Source organism: Pelodiscus sinensis, chromosome 4 (genome assembly GCF_052426305.1).
Source record: "Pelodiscus sinensis isolate ZL-2025 chromosome 4, ASM5242630v1, whole genome shotgun sequence".
Lineage (NCBI taxonomy): Eukaryota > Metazoa > Chordata > Testudines > Trionychidae > Pelodiscus > Pelodiscus sinensis.
The window spans coordinates 61126129-61143981 of NC_143055.1; the positions used below are offsets into that span (position 1 = coordinate 61126129).

A 17853-nucleotide genomic window follows, 5' to 3' on the forward strand; every position below is an offset into this window, starting at 1 on the left:
TAACACTAACATTACATCTAATTTAGAATGCTATGTCAATTCTGTTGCTAAATCTGAGTGATAAAATGGCTGAGTCACAAAAATAAATTGACAGCATAAAGTCACTAGCAGGAGTACAAGGTTGCAACAGAATATCAACTAAAAAAATCAGAAACTTTGGGATTTTTTTTGAAGTTGTTCAATATTTGTATTTTAGGCACTGCTGATATCGAATGGAAATCAACTAACTTATACTGATTCACATTTATTTAATTCATTTACTGGATTTAATCCTCCTCCTAGTCTCTATTTTTAAACTTTTTTATTTCCTATTCCTTTAACTATCCCTTGCTACTGGTACCGTACTCTTAGCCATTGTTTCAGCAATGATGGTAAACAAATCTCAAGTCTGGAAATATAAAAGGAATGTTCTTTTGAGTGGTAAACGAAGTCGAGAGAAGTTTAACCATTCTGCCCTCTGCTCTGCAATCTAGGTCCTTGGGGGTACTCTCCCTGGCTGGGCACTTACAGGATACCAGGATGGCGACAAGAGGTGTAAGTGGTAACACTTGTCTTCCAGTCTTATAAGAGGCTAGAAGGCCAGAAGCAGTCATTTTGAGGTTGTGCTCAAGGATGACATCCCAGTCACCTCCTAGCATCCATCCTCCCTCTCTTTCCTCAATCACCTCCACTCCTCAAACTGCACAGTAGTCCTGGGAGTCTACGGCCACTGCAGAGGTGACTATGCTGGCTGCTGAGTCAGTAGTGTCCCAGGCAATCTGACGGGCTCCCCTTGTCATCTCTGTGCCTTTGTCCACCAAAGTAGCAAACTCTGGGGCTCAGTTCTGTGGGAAAGCCTCCTTGAATTTGTTAAGGGAGTCCCACTGGTTAAATTGTACCTGCCTAGCAGGGCCTGGTGGTTAGGCCCCCAAAATTGCCTGCCTGCTGTCAAATAAATCTTTCTGTCAAACAAATCCAGTTTCTTATCATCAATGCCTGCCAAAAAACAAAGACTTGCCCCTTCCTGTCCTTTTCATTAAGGGTAGATATGACCAGTGACACTGTTGTAGTGTGTTTACAATCCAAGTATTCAACCCTTCACAGGGATGTAATACTTCTTTTCCATCTTCTTCGAAGTAGGTGGAATTGAAGAGGGGGTCTGCCATAGTATTTTGGCAACCTTAAGGACCTCTGGGTGGATGGGCAGCGTTACCCGAGCTGGGATAGAGGAGGATATAATGCTAAAGAGATTGTCAGACTCTTCCACGACCACCTCCATTTTTAAGTTCAAGCTGCCAGCCACCAGTCACCAGTTTAAGGAGGGCGTAGTGTTCCTTGAAGTCACTCGGGGAACTGCCCATTTGGGAGGGACTCACCACTGTCTTGTCTGGAGACGACAACAATGACAAGTGCACTGCCAGGGTAGGGACAGGTTCCCCTGCCTTCTCAGGAATGGCAGCAGCAGCTACATACCAGCACATGGGCATGGCACCCAAGGGGATTTCACAGCTGACCCTACGGACACTGCTAAGGCAAAATCTCTGACAACTGTGCAATTGAAAAACAACATACCTTGAATGGAATTAACATGGGCAAGCACTTGAAGAATATACTAAAACACATCAGCCCTTTTTCTAAGCTTAGGGGCAAGTTCCTTAACAAGAGAAAGTTTTCTAAGTGAGTGGGTGAGACCTTGTAATGCACTTCACTTCTTCTGCCTCTTATCTCACTTTCTCTCAACATGATCTGGACATAGTTGTAGATGGCAAACATAAGACTACACTACCATTTTGGATGCAATAATGAAAGGATAATGACACAAAAATCTTCAAATTCACTAGATGTTAACTCTCTCAAAGACTAGAAAGTCTGCAATTGATCAGGGGATCTTTCCTAAGGCCAAAGAAATAAAGGAACTCACTACCATAAATGGAAACCAGGAGAGACAGCAGGTGGCCTTTTAGATAGTTCCATAACTAGGAAAAACTGAATGTTATTTATGTGTGACAGTATGGGAGGCTCCTCAAAGTTGTCAGGACAGGCTTTGACTAGTTTTTTTTTAAATCTACTATATTATGATCTTTACTCACTTTTGTCCGTCGTCTGTGAATACAGCTATTCATGTCAGTTTCTACCTTCTCCCAAATATTCCTGGGCTACACTGTGAAACTTGGATTTACACAGGAAATCTTTTGGTTCAGACATCTTTTTCTTACTATTTTTGTCAAATTCTGATAGGATCTGCTGCTTTCTAAAGTGTTGCTTCATTATAGCAATCACAGTTGAAGTACTCATTCGAACCACAAAGAAGCCTACCATATTCACTGAAAACTATAAAAGAAGACTGTGATGCAGCAACACTGCCATTTGCTGAAGGAAGAAAGATGGGTTTTATGAACTGGCTGCTCACATAATCACTGCAGGGGTGATTCGTTTGTCCTCCAGGAAACAACATTCCACGGTTTGACCATTAATTAAAAGAGATTTTAAAAATTCAGGAAAAGGTTCACCTTGGAATCTTTTTACAAAATTTAGAATACCCCGAGTCAGCAAGAGTCACAACAAATCAAGGTTACTGTGAAAAGAGCCTATGTACTTTGGAGGAATGGAATTTAATTATTAAGTTATAAAGGTTATAGGTTGTGATTCATTATAATGTTCAAGCAACTAAGCATGAGTCACTGTAATTTTCCAGAACCAATTGCTGGTAAGAAGGTAGAGGATCATACCAGAACTGCTGACAGGCTCAGAAGAGACACAGCATTCTGCCATTCTAGTTAGAGGACAGTTTGTGGAGGGACAGAGGGAAAAGCCACTCCAGAATGGGTCACCAGACAGTCATATAGTAAACAGGAGTCCTGGAAAATATCATCATCACATCTCTTCTTGACAGTGGAAGAAAATGTAACTTACACTTTCATCATATTTATGTAAATTAGGACTATCTTATATGTACACACATATACAAGTACATAATTATCTTTAGTGACAAACATGCAAACTCAGATAAAAAAATCAACTTCTAAATCATAGCGTAAGAACAAAGATCTAGTTGTTACTTGTTAGCCTATTTATCAAACCTGTGGTTTACTCTCTTTAATTTAATATAAATGTGATTTTATGATTCTTTTTCTCTGCTCATTACTTGATCAATGGATGTTATTGGGCAACAGATCTCTGCTAATTTAATCAAAGATTAACAGCACAGCTAACTTATTTCTTCCTTGGAAATTTAGTTTTATTCCAGCACATTTTTATATTTGTATGGCTCCACCTACTTCTAGATTCCTACATGATTTGTGAATTATTCTTGAGACCGCGTATATTACTGAATACACCCAACATGCTGGCTCTCTTCTGAGGTAATTCCGCTCTGCCTGACTTCCTTCCAAATAGCCTTGTTTGTCCTGCCAGCTCCTTCCCACAAGTTTCCTTATGTCCTATCCTCAAACCCAGTCCTGTTCCTTTCTAAACACAGACTTCCTGAGTGCAGCACATGTATCTTTGCCTGCTTTCTCCACTGAAGGGTGAATTTTACAAAGAAAAAGTTTCAAAATTTTAAAATGTCAAATCAAATCTTCCTTTCCTAGAAGTCAAGAGGAAAAAAAAAATCAATACTTTCATGAAGGCTGAAATCATGCCTCACTTGCGTCTGTGGATAATTGAAAGAAAGCACAACTTGAAGCATTAAAAAGGGCGTAAACAAACCTTGCTTAATCCATCCTTTGTTAACATACAATTTAGATAATTTGCACACACAAACGGGCAGTCTCCTCCCTAATCAATGATTTAGGACTCAAATCAATCTAGGTCCCATTTACCATTCATGTTCAGAGTCCCATTAAAAAGATCAGACCTTTGACAGAGTGCTATATTGATTTTTTTATTTCTATGGAAATACTACAATACATTTATTAACACACTAGAAATGATCCCCAATAAAAATTATTTACATTCACTATTGCTTAACGTGAAGTCATATTTTGTGACAGAATCTCCATTAATTTGTCAAGCTCTTTCAAATAGCTGGCAAAATTCAGTGGATGTCTTAGTTACTAATGCAAATTAGAGAAGTTCTGCAGCAACTGTCCTCTTCTTCTGAACTAAAAGCAGTAAAACTTCTGCATTGTTTGTGTAATAAAACCCACAGTGAAATATTCCAGATGTTGCAACAAATAGCCAGACTTCAAATGGCTTACAGATATTAGCTGACACCAGTGAATGATGTACTGCACTTTGGATGGCCTGTTCACATTCCTCAGCTATCCAACTTCTTACATAGGCATTCATGTTGATAACAAATGCAGAGCAACCTATACTGTAGAGCAGTAGTGGGCAGCCTGTGGCCCATCGGGGTTCCATTTGCAGTCTGCCCATCCGCTCTGCCTCCTACCCTCATTCTTGCACACTGGAGGCCCCACCTTTATCTATTCCTCCCCCGCCCTTCCAGCACTTCCAGAGCACCATGAATCAGCTGATTTGTGCCCTATCCCGACTCCTCCCCCTTCCTCTCTGAGCTTGAACTCTATGAATTGACTGATTCATGGAACTCTGGAAGTGCTGAGAGGGAGGAAGAGGAGCAGGGATGGGAGTACTGGGGGGGAGGGGAAGGTCAGGTAGGGATTTGATAGTGTAAAGAAAGTGTAATTTTTTTCTTATTTGAAGTTAATGGCAGTTCTGTTAATATAGGCACACTGACATGAAGGAGGGACACTCATGCAGTCACTCACTAGCCTTGGTTGCTCACTGTTGCTGTAGAACATTTACAAAGGGTGTGTTTCCTCTCATGATCCAAAAGGATCCTCTGTGTTAGTGTCCAAAAAATGTAATTACAATCTACACAGAACAGTTGCTAATGGAAAAATGGGCCATTGAGGCACAGCACAGACCTGTAATGAGTACAAAGTTTAAACTATAGGTAATAGTACTTAATACTAGTAAAAGATAAAAATGTACCTCTCAGCAAGTGCTTGACTAGGAGTGCTTTTCACAGATAGCAGTTCTTCTTCCAGCCTCTTTCTTTCTGCTTCCAGGTGCTCTAACTCATCTTGAGTGCGTTTCCGTGGTGTGACAAATTGGAGTTCTTTTAAAAGCTCTTCCTTTTCATTGATCAGCATCAGTTTTTCCTTCTCAATATCCAGTGCCCCAGGCCAGGTTTCACTATCTAATTTAGATAGTTCAATCTTTAAGTTTGCCATACTACAACAAAAGATACACGTGTTTGAGTGTGGCATGCTGAACTGTTCCAGAGAATTCAGAATTCAAGATGGAGACAATATTTAGAACTACCAACAATGGTGAGTGACAGGCATAACAGAGTATTATAGATTTTGCATTAAAAGTTATGTTTACAATTAACATTACTTCACAACCACAAAGGAATTGTCACACTGTATTAGATCAATGGGTCATCCAGTCCAGTAGCCTGTATCTGTACTGGAGGCATCAGAAGGTACAAGGAACCCAATTCCTTGCCAATATTGGGAAGTTTCTTCCAAAACCGACAGAGTTAATGATGGGCTTATCCCTTGAAACATGGTCCCTTATACATTTAGATAGTTTTAATTTGTCTATGGGGGGGCACATCAACATGTGAAGTTATATTTGTGTGTGTGTGTGTGTGTGTGTGTGTGTGTGTGTGTGTGTGTGTGTGTATACACACACACCTCTTTCTCCTATAGTTTCAAAGCTGACTTAAAATACAATTCACAGTTTAACTCTTTTAAGAATATCAGTCTGTGAAAGCACTGGGTAGACCATGGATCCAAGAGTTACTTAATTACCCTAAAGTGCTAGTGGCTGATTGCACTACAGTAATGACATATTTGGACAACTTTGTGACAATGAGCATGACATTGGGGCACAAATTCTAGTGGCAAAGAGATGAATACATCTCAAAGGACAAAGGAAATCTTTGTCATCTTGATGAAAGGTAAGGTACCTTTAACAGTTGCAAGCAGAAGGAAAGGGAAATAATATATTTAAAAGTCTAGATAATTGTCAAAAGCCTTCAAGTCTTCCGCTTATCTACAGAACAGATAGAGTATGTCTAGGGGTGGTAGAAGCTTCCAACATTATCCTGCTAACATGACTTAACCCTGACTACTTTTCTCCATAGCAATTCAGTCCTTACCTCTGTTGAAACTAAGATGGACACAAATTAGTGTAGTATTGTGGTCCAACCAGTTCTGAAGCAGTAGCCACTATAATGGCTACTCCTATAGAGAACTAGTCAGACTGAACTGGCCAAATAGCCACACGGTTCAAGTCAAATAGCCACACTCAACTGACCAAATTAGCCACACGTGACTAGTGGCTAACGTGTTGGACACCACGGGTTTAGTGGCTTTTTGTGACAGATCCAGAAGTCCAGTGGGAGCTACGAAGACCATCAAACTCATATCACATGGACCACATAACTACTGGATGGCAACTTTCAGTAACTGCTAACCTGAGATGAATTTCAACAGGTTGCCTTGTTCAAAGGCTGTTTATCCTACCCATTAACATTTTTCTAAGTCATTCAATACCTCTTCTCTTCTAGACTAGGAGAAGGATGGAGCAAGAGAAGGGTGAGACACACACACATTGCAGGATAATTCAGGGCAAGAAATAGGGAGTGCCTTGTCATTGTTAAAACAGAAGAGGGTCAGACCCTCAGCTGGTGTGTCCGTGTAAATCTATTGACTTCAACACCAATTTATACCAACTGAGGATCTGGCCTTTACAGTGTTCACAAGCAAGAGCAAATTTGATATTCACAATCTCTCTGTAGTCAGGAAAGACTCAACAACAGCTGTTCTTCAGCTTCTACCAGAAATGTCAAAAGCAACTGCCTCAATGTACTAGAAACTTAATAAACAAAATGCTCAATAAGCATGATATTATTAGTTTCACTAAGCTCAAAAAACAAAGACTGGAAAAAAAAAGACTCTCAATAATAACTTGTCTCCCTATTACTTAATTCAGAAATCAGAAGGACAAACTTGGCTGAATCACAAACAGACTTTTGAGATTTCCTCCCCACTCCAAACTCAATAATACCAGCAGCTTAAAAAACCCATCAGAAGTTACTAGCATGATATTTTATAAAACAACAATGAAACCAAAGCTGAACACCATATTTTAAGCTGCAGTATAAAGTCAGTAACCAAACAATTAGGGAGAATGAAAAAAAATTAGCTGTTTAATTTATATTTTGACATATTTTGGAGCTGTTCAATATATGATTTAAAAAAATATTTGACATTCCTTTAGGAAGGAGAGGCTTGAATGGAAACCAACTGGTTGGTTTCAAATTGAAAGTGGGATGTAGAGACTTTCATCTTCAGGTCACTAGTTCAAACATAGCTAATCTTGGTAGTGTCTGAAAGTAGATGCTGTTGACAGCTGTTCAATGGCTTATGGGATGAGTTGGTGGTCTTAGAGTGTTCTGTGATGTGGCCAGTTATCCACTATCATAAATGGCACCCTTGGTAGCAGTCTCATCAGAGGGGTAAAGGATTAAATGGACATGAAAACTGAATTACCCTCTCTTCCTCTGAGACAGTCCCAGCTTAAAGGGTTCAGGGCACATTATCAAGAGCTTCACCACAATGAAGTATCATTGTTCACGCAGTACCTGCCATCTGTGAAATAAAGATTTCAAAGTCGGGCACAGCGTGTGAGAACCAAAATTCACTTGAAGCACTGAATGCTTGTTTAAAAGAGCTTATCTGTTGTGGTTGAGGCCAGTAAAGCTGACTTTTTGTAATAACATTTGTGTTTGTTATTTTTCCTGATTGCCAACGTGCATTTAAAGCCAAAGTCCCACCTGTTTAAGAGAGACATTTCTAGCTAACCAAATATTAAATAAATAAGAAATACTGCAAGTAGCCTTTTGAAAAAGAAAATATTTTCTGATATTTTCCAAATTGGGAAACTCATTTAAAAGTGTTTTTCCCTTGCTTGAGTCTTTTAATACAAGGCAAGTTAATCTCACACATCTGACACTTTTGAAAGAAGGGTCATACTAGTTATCTCTATAATAATGATTATGGCTTCAAAAATTGGCTAAGAGATGTTGTGCATTGAGGTTGAAGACAAACTGGTTAATTTTGTTCCTTATTTCAAGATACAGTAATTTTATCAAAATATTTTGGTGCAGCTTCAAAATATGTTTACATGTAAACTAAACATTCCCTTAGTCTCATTTGCTTCCTGTTAAGACATGAAAAGGAAGCAAATCATTGGCTTATTCTCAGACAAGACTCCATTTAGCTACAGACCAAATTCTAAATACAGATATGTGCAATTAAAATAACCTCACTAAGATGTTCTAGTTATAAAGAACAAATACAGTAAAACTCCATTAGTCCGGCATCCAATGCTCTGGGACTCCTGATGGTCCGGCACCATCAGGAACCCGGAAGTGCTGGGGCAGCCGGACAGGCTTCCCCCATTCAGCTGCTGCTGAAACTGACCAGCAGCTGAATCGGGGAAGCCGGGAGCAGAGCAGCTGGTGTACTGCCGGTTGGTCTCGTAGCGCTGCCCCTCGGGGCTGTGGGACCAACCCGGCAGCACCCCAGCTGCTGTTGGGGACGCCTGGGGCAGAGCAGCTGGAGTGCTGCCGGGTTGGTCCCGCAGCGCCGTCCTTTGGGCAGTACCCCAGCTGCTCTGTCCCAGGTGTCCCCAAGAGCAGCTGGAGTGCTGCTGGGTTGGTGCCGTAGCGCAGCCCCTTGGCGCTGCGGGACCAACCCGGCAGCACCCCAGATGCTCTATTGCAGGCATCCCCGATTCAGCTGCTGCTGAAACTGACCAGCAGCGGCTGAATCAGGGATGCCTGGGGCAGAGCCGGACTATCGTAAGGGGGGGCTATGAGGGGGTCTGGGGTGGCATCCCCTCCCACCCCACTCCAGACCCCTCATAGCCCCCCCTTCTGATAGTCCGGCATATCTGATAATCCGGCACCCCCTGGGTCCTAAAGGTGCTGGATTATCGGAAGTTTACTGTACTTGGAAGCTCAAAATTAAGGTTTCATAAAACCCTATGGGTATGTCTACACTTGCAGCCTATTTCGGAATAGGGCTGCAAATGTAGGAATTCAGAATTGCAAATCAAGCCCAGGATTTAAATATCCCACGCTTGATTTGCATCTTCCCGGCCAGGTGCCTTTTTTTTTTTTTTTTTTTTTTAATTTACAAGCCCGGAATAACTGCCCACGTCTACACTCAGCAGTGAAACGGGCGTTCGAAATAAAGCCCTATTTTGAACTACCTGTTGGATCATAATAGATGTTATTTACATTATGAACCAGAGCCAAAAAAAATCATAAAACATCTGATACTCAAGTAAGCTTCATAGCTCTGGTTCTTTATACCTTTGCAGACCATTCTGATTTACTGGCAAAACTATGTTTTATGGTCTACATTGGAGATGTGGATGAGGTACGGTTTCCCAGCAAGATAAATGGCTATTAGGTGCTTCAGTGGGGCACAATAAATGTCTCTTCTTCCATCCGTGACTGCCAAGGATATAATGTTCTCATTAAATTGATATCTACTTACAACTTAAATAGCATGTTAGATCTTATTTTTGTCTATTTTAGTTCTTTAGAAATTGAAACTTCAATGTGTGAAAAGCCTTTCAAGGCTTCTGTTTTCCTCTCAGTACAAAGACAAAGTCTCTTCATAGGTCAGGTCATAATCTTGGTTTCTGATAAAAACCTGGCTTTACACCTGTTTTGTGAAGTACCAGAAATGAGATCCACATAGCACAACTGGTACACTAGTTACAAGTGACCTATAGGCACACTTTGTCTAAATAGGCATAGAAAATCTCCTCCTGGTGCTACAAAGTATTTTCTGGTGGTCAAGGAGAATCATGTGCAATTGACAATTTAGAACCTCTCTGACCTGCAAAACCTGTTCAGACTGGTGTTGTGACTGCTTATAATCAAAATTTTGTTACTTTTCTGAGCAGTCACTGCAGCATTTTCTTTGAAGGGCATTCCACATTAATCAGTTGGGGAGATTTTGATTTCCTTTCTCCCAGGGTAAATTATTCAAAAAGATACAATTCCTTAAACTGTCCGAGCTCCCTGGGGAAATGAGATAATTAAGCCAATCAAAGACTATACTGGAACTTGGATTCTGAGAAGACGCAAGTCTGTAAAACCAAAGACCACCTGTGCCACAGTAAACTAAAGCCCTGATCTTGCAAAAGAATTTAGACAGACATAGGGTTTGCCAGTACTTTTAGTGGGATTGGGAATTAACATTTAGTTTACCTCAGTTCTTTAATCCTGTGATCTACAATCAAATTATTGTATTTCTGCTAATTTCAGTATTTTTGTTTCTAAACATGAACTAATATTAAACTACAATATATGCTTTATAGTAATAACAACCCAGTTTTCCAGTCTCTGACAGATGTAACAGACTTAAAAAGAAACATATTGACTGCAATTTGTCCAAAAACCCTCCACTAGATGTCGTGGCAAGCACAAGATTAGCTGTACTGAATGCACTATATGCTGAAGCATGTTCCAATTCACAATCTACTTAATTTAACAAAGCAACTAACCCTATTACCTTCTTTTTGCCTCTTCATATTGAAGACTTAGTCGGACTTTTTCAGCTAAATTTGATCTACTTTTCACTCCAATCTGTTGAGAAAAATATCAACTTTATTATTGTACAAGACACATCCACAACACAAAGCAAATGCATGTACTATAGAAATTATTTAAAATGGAAACATGCCTAGTTGCAGCAATACAGCCTGCCAACTATTTTTCAGTACAAGGTCTAATTAATACGCTACACAAATTCATAATGCAAAATGGGCTTTTTATAATGTTTGTTTTTGTTTTCTCTTGCTAAATTGATATGAGGGCCACATTCAGCTCTGCTATAAGCAGGTGTGATTCCACTTGAAACCCTCCTTTGAACTGCATTGATTTCCCCCAAAGTTCTGACTTCAGTGGAATTCAAAGAAGAACTTCAATGAAATAGCATCTGCTAAAGACACATCTAAGTTTGGCCCTTATTTGGAAAGCCTAATACAATCTTCCTGTTAGCTCAAGGAAAATGCCAATGTTTGATGCACGTTTATGAATGCAAACCCATGGTAGGTGTCCAGGTTACTGACATATGGAAGATTTTAATGACTGAAAGGTTAATTCCACCAACTGATTTTCAGCTGGACAAAAAATAAATTATTAGGTACATTTTGAAATCCTGTTTTTGAAAGGGATCAGCTTTAAACTTAACCTCTACAGTACTTTGTTTTCACAGTATGTTTTAAGATAATACAAATAAGTAAGAAATACTACCCAGTTATAGAACTGCTCATCTCTATTATGTAGGAATTGTTTGATAAAATCATATTTTATATAAGGATTAATGGCAGGGATGTTAACTATTGTTTATTTATGTAAACGTGTTCTCACTGGAAATTTTAGCAGTTACATGTTTACACGGGGGAGGGGGGAAAGCAGCATGGGGGGCAGGTGGCTTTGCGGGAGCGGATATGCACAGAGAGCTCGCTTGAAAGCTGGCTCGCCGTATGTGATGGCTTCTGCGGAACCACCTTGTCCCCCTCCCCTGCATCCCACAGAAGCAGCAGCATGAGAAGGGGCAATCAGGACCCCCCATGCACTGCTGGCTCTGTGGGAGGCCCCCCCCCCCGAGCACTGGTTCCTGCCTCCCCCTACCCCCTCCCCCCCCCCCCCCGCTGCCTCTGTAAGAAGCAGTGGGATGGGGGAGGGGTGAAGGTGAGAGGTGGATCTGCATGAGTCAGCTCCCCCATGGTCACCAGCTTCCACCTCTCCCCACCCAATACAGAGACAGCAACGGGGAGAGCATATAGTTGGTAGGTTTAACCAATAAGTCCAGGCTTACTGGTTAATTATGTAACTGACTACACCCTAACATCCCTAATTCATGGTAAATTATTTTTTAATTTAATTTTTAAATAAAAACTCAGATTACATTTTTACTTAGTACAAAAGCAGCTAATTTTCCTTTAGATCTAGTTTCACACACAGCAGTAAAAGCAAAGATTCCAATCCCATCGACAGCAGCATTCTGCCATCACTCTCCATTCACTCTTGCCAAAATGTAAAGGACTTACATCACCAGAAATGTCTGTCTGAGACCCTGCATCCAGAGTCTGTCTAGAGAGGGACAACTGAGAGTTTACAGAGCTGGACCTCAAATCTGGTTCAGATATCCCAACAGTCTGGTCAAGGTGAAATCGTTCTCTCAACTTTGCAAGGCTCTGAAATCAAAGAATACTTTACTAGTATGTTTTTGCACTTCAGGAACATTTCATCACTGCTACACATCAATCTTATCATTTAAGCACCATAGCATGAAGCTTGTTTCCATATTCAGCTCCAGACTGGCCCTGGGAAAGGTGAACAGTGAAGTATCTCTCTTCCTTCTGCATGCCCACATGGTTTCCATTCAGATGAATGCCAAGACTGCATGAGCCTAGTACCACTTGCCATTGCAAATGTACCAAAAGAAAAAGAAGAAGGTTTCCTCTTTATATCAGCAAGAACAACTGGCCAGCTGTGGAGGGGAATGCATGGGACACCCCTTAAGAAAAGGCACAGCAGCACACTTAAGAGAAGGACCACAATGTAATCAGAAAAGGGTTGCATGTGTCAATTGTATCTACCACAATCTCTCAAACATTTAATCAAAAATCCCAAAAGGGAAAACTCAGTTTTCATTGAGTACTAAGCAAGTTATCCAGCCATCCAGACAGCTCTATTGGTTTATTTATACCAATCTCCATTACATAGCTGCTCAAGATGAAGTATGCTCTCTCTGAGGAAGAACCTACATCTTCCCTTGAGCTTGAACCACCCCAAGCACATTGGGGGGACTATTTCAATATAAATAATAGTCTTTCCTGGTTTTAGAGATGGAGAAACCGAGGCTTGAAGAGAGTGATTCGCTCCGGGTCGCAGAGCAAGGCTTTGGCAAGAAACAAGAACAGAATCATGATCTCTTGATTCCCAGTCCCATAACCTAGATTGCTTATATCTGCACATTATTGTTTAGGCAGCACCATGAATATAAGAAATGTGTCCACTGAGTTTCACTGCATAATACACGGTAAAGTTCAATGATCGGTCGGACACGATGAAATAAAGGAAAAACAGTGCTGTTAGCTTTCAACCATTTGTTTTCCATACACAAAGGGATAGGCAATCTTTTCATGCCCAAACGTTTTATAAAAAATTGCTGTTCCAAGCCAACAATGGAAACATGTCAAAATAAAAGGCAGAAAATACGAATTAAATCTCAGACTTTGCATTCATAACAGGTTCATTTTTATAAATTACTATTAAATCAAATCAATATATGGCGTATAAATGTCCAAGATAAAAAGGCAATGGATCAAATGACCAAGACAAATAGACTTCACAGACCACGCCAGGGGCTCCATTGTACACTTCACTTAACAAAAGCATCTTTCATTTTATTGTAGTTTGTTCATTGGCTGATTTTTTAGCTAGTTTTGCCAAAACCTATTTTCAGGAATGGATACATCGAGGTTAGATTCAGCGTGAAACCCTGACTCTATTGAAATCAATAGCAAGACTTCCACTGACTGTAATATGGCCATGATTTCACACAGGATTGTTAAGTACCGGAGTAAAAATATTTAACATGCATTCTCAATCTCTCACTCTTTATCTCTGGCACTGTGGTTTGTCTTTTTGATGCTCAGTTCTTTTAAAGAGCTTGTGGTGAGAGACAGGATATTTATGTTCCCATCCTGACTCTGCAAGTGATTTTCTGGGTGACCTAGAGCAAATCATGTAATCTTTAAATACCTCAGTTTCTTCATTTATAAGTTGGTATACTTAGTGTTACAAAATTCTTTGAGTTCCTATGTTTAAAGGCGAACAAGTGCAAAGCAGTTATCACAAAATCACTTTAGGGTTTAAAAAAATTAACATCAACCCCTCAAGATATCAAACAAAATACCTGCATTAAATCTTGTTTTTCTCTTTCTCCTGAGCTTATGGCCTTTCTGATAGACTTCAGCTCACTCAGAATGGCTTTGGCTTCACTTAGTTCGTATCCACTCTGACCTCCAGACATTTTTTGGTCAATTCTGTAAAAAGAAAAATTGGTAATGGTAGGAAAAAAATGAAAATCTGTGCCGTTCCATTTCAGAAGCAGTTTATTTCTGGAGAACTGGGGGATTAGAGACACGGATTCCCTATTAAAATAACCACTTGCCTTGACAGACAAAGAGAAAGGAAGTTATATGCACTTAAACAAAAAAAAAAAGCCATCCGTAATCGAGTTGGAAAAAATTCCCAGTGGCACCGCTACCAAGTCAGCTAGATCACTAGAAGCCTTAGTGCAGACAAGATCCAACAGCAAGATGAATGACTCAACAGCAAAGACATCAAAAGCTGTTGGAGCCTTCTCCAAAAGTAGGACTCATATAGATGCTAACATGAATACAGCTGGACTAGTGACAGCACTGGTCAAATTTTTCTAAATTCTACTGGTGTAAACACAGCTTTTGGGTGAAACAAATCAAACTCTAGTATCTGAATATTTAATTGCGGGGACAGAGAGGAAGAAATGTATGGATTCTTGATGCTGTTGATGACAGTATATTCTGATTTTTTCTTACTTTACACCTCTCCACTTTTCTTTCCCTCCCCATCATCTTTGACAGATAAGCAGATTCTTTGGCACTAATCAGCCTCGAAGAGAAGAAAGTAACTGTGCCAAGCTTGTCTCAGATTCTGTCTGGTCCATCCTGTTCTTAGGCATTCAAATGGTTAAGAGGAGCAGTTTGTTTCACACAATCTGCAGGTTCTCTTTTACCCACAGAATCTCTAGAGAATTATCATATGCCATACAATAGATAACTTACAGAGCAAACAACTCCTAGAATATCAATGATTTAAAAAGTTTTTTGAAGATGTGTACTGCACAGAACATAAAGACAAAAAGGTATTTCATCTTGTCTTGCCAGGTTTACTTAAACAAATGCCATTTATAAGCACATTTCTCCTATCTGGTATTATTATACTGAATATTTCATAGCATTGTGCAAACTATTACAGCTGTGCCTCACAAAATTTAAACAAAACCTGGCATCTTTACAAAGATCAGCACCGAGTAAAGAATACATTCTTTATTCAATTGATTTTATGCTTCTGTCATCATCCATCATCTTCATTTGAAGATGTTAATCTTGTGAGTGTGGAACACACAAACACTTCCATGATCAGAAGTCAACATGAGTCGCCAGCACACATGCAGTAACTCGGCTCTGGGCTACATTGGGGAGTTATTTTGCAATAACCCCCCTTATTTTGAAACAACAAGTGGAGCATCCACACTACCAAGTCTGTTATTTTGAAATAACAGGCTGGTTATTTCAAAATCTGTATTCCTGCATTCCTCGGGGAAAAACACTTATTTTGAAATTGCTATTTTGAAAAATGTTAGTATGGACTCTCTGGTGATGCTAATTTGAAATAATTGGCCTCCAGAGGCTTTGGCTGCCCTGTAGGCCCCACCACCCTGTGTTCTGGGGCCCCGGGCCCTCTGGGAGTCTGCTAACCCTAAGCTCTTTCCCTAGCCCCTCCTGTTTTATATCCCCCCAAAACACACTTGTTTGTTCAAACAAAACAGGATTTCTATTTGTTCTGCAGGGGATGGAGAGAAGGTGGGAAGGAAGGAGTGGGGGAAGAAAGGCACACAGAGGGAATGCAGGGGCCCCTTGTGGAGAGACACTGGGAAGAGTCTCACAGCTGGCCTTGCATGAAACTCTCCCTCAAGGCCTCCCGGATAAGCACAGCCTCTTGATGTGCTTGTCGAATGGCAATGGTGTCTAGCTGCTCATAAGCCCTGGCCAGCCATTCATCCTCTGCCTCCACCCTGGCAGGAAAGTCTCCCCCTTACTTTCACAGAGGTTGTGGAGCACACAACAGGCTGGCATCACAAAGGGGATGTTGCGCTTGCTGAGGTCCAGACAGGCAAGGAGACTCCTGAACCTCACCTTTAAGCGGCCAAACACACACTCTATCACTATGCAGCACCTGCTGAGCATGGCATTGAAGTTCTCCTTGGTGGGGTTCAGGCTGCCTGTGAAGGGCTTCATCAGCCAGGGGAGCAAGGGATAGGCTGCATCGCCCAGGATGCAGATAGGCAGGGCTCGACAAATAATGCAATCTACTTGCCCGTGGCGAGTAGATTGCAACCCGGTTCGGCAAGCCCTGCAGATGGGGATGTCCATGTCTCTGACTCTGATGTTGCAATCAGGGAAAAAAGTGCCACAGTGCATCTTCTGGAACATGCATGAGTTCCAGAAGATGCGGGTGTTGTGTGCCTTCCCCAACCCATACGATACTGATGTCAGTAAAGTGTCCCTTGTGGTCCACCAGGGTCTTCAGCACCATCAAGAAGTACCCCTTTCTTGTTTAGATAGTCTGAGGCATGGTGGTCATGGGGTTGGGATGGGGATATGAGTGCCATCTATGGGCCCCTTGTAGTTGAGGAAGTCCATGGCGGCAAAGCCACCCACAATTTTGTCGATGTTGCCCAGAGTGACACTCCTCCATAGTAGCACGTTGTTGATGGCCATGGCTACCTGCAGAAGTATGGCCCCAAATGTGGATTTCCCCACACGAAACTGGTTCCCAATGGAACAGTAGCTGCCCAGCATGGCAAGCTTCCACAGGGGGATGGCAGGTCACAGTTGGGCATCCTGTCACCTGAGGACAGGTGGGAGCCATTCGCAGAGCTCCAGGAATGTGGCCTTCCACATGCGGAAGTTCTGCAGCCACTGCTGGTCATCCCACTGATGCATGACGATACGGTCCCACCAATCAGAACTGGTCTCCCTCCATCAGAAGTGGAATTCAACAGTGTCCAGGGGAGCATTTTACAGCAGCAGCAGGAGTGCCAGGTGAAGAGGTCTTCCATTTCAGGTTGGTCATCATCCTGCTGGAGCAGCATGAGGGCAATTTGGATGAACAGTGCCATGAGGCGCAGCACTAGGCCTGTGAGCTTGGCACTGCTTTGCAGCAGCACGGGCTCCATGTTGGAAGTGCTGTGGCATCTGCAAGAGCAACCAGAGCACAGTGCGTCCGTTTGGTGTTCCACGATGAGGGAGGCAGTGGAGGAGTGGTGAGACATGGCCATGGAGAGGAACCCCTAAAAGCACGCATTGCAGCCACCAGAAGTATCCACTCTCCTGGTGCCTTCCCCAGAGGCATCCAGAGACTCTAAATCGGAGGCAGGTTCCAGTGTGGATGTGCTATTTCAAAATAATTCTGAGCAATTTCAATGCTCCCTCATAGTTTGGACACACTATTTCAATTTTGTTATTTTGGGAGTTATTTTGAATTTACTTATGAAATTATTTCCTAGTGTAGACATGCCCTTACAAGAATACTTAGATTAATAAGCTACATTTTCCCTCTGACTTGAGATGTTAAGATCCAGTTTTCAAAGGAGCTGCTAAAAAAAATTGCAACGATAATTTTTTATGTTCAAGGTTTTGTACAGGGAACTGCATTTGCACAAACAAATCAGAAACAAAGTCTGTACACACAAATCTAAGTTTTTGCTCCCGTCGCCCCATGTATAAAAGTTTGATAATGAAGAAAAAAAAAAAAGAGCCAGTGCCAAGCATTATAAATGCTGGAATAAGGTAGGCCATGTTTTCTAAAAGATCTCCAAAGTGATATATACAGCTTTACCCTGCAAAAAGGTAAATGCTGAACACATTGTTTGACTTTAATGGGCATAACACATTCTGCACAGAAACTTGGATGTATCTTTTTCAAAATTTTGTTCTGCAGTTGTAAACAAGTGATGGATACCCACAGCAAGCCTC

At 41.2% G+C, this 17853-nt stretch overlaps 1 protein-coding gene across 1 annotated transcript in view; it reads right to left on the reverse strand.

Annotated features, from left to right (window-relative positions):
* Positions 1 to 17853, reverse strand: part of WWC2 (WW and C2 domain containing 2) — a 187006-nt gene that overhangs the window by 48065 nt on the left and 121088 nt on the right. The window contains exons 6-9 of the mRNA XM_006130157.3: positions 13968 to 14097; positions 12094 to 12240; positions 10551 to 10624; positions 4936 to 5178 (exon numbers count right to left, since the gene is read on the reverse strand). Of these exons, the coding sequence (XP_006130219.3) occupies positions 4936 to 5178; positions 10551 to 10624; positions 12094 to 12240; positions 13968 to 14097 (594 nt within the window). The remainder of the gene's footprint in view (positions 1 to 4935; positions 5179 to 10550; positions 10625 to 12093; positions 12241 to 13967; positions 14098 to 17853) is intronic.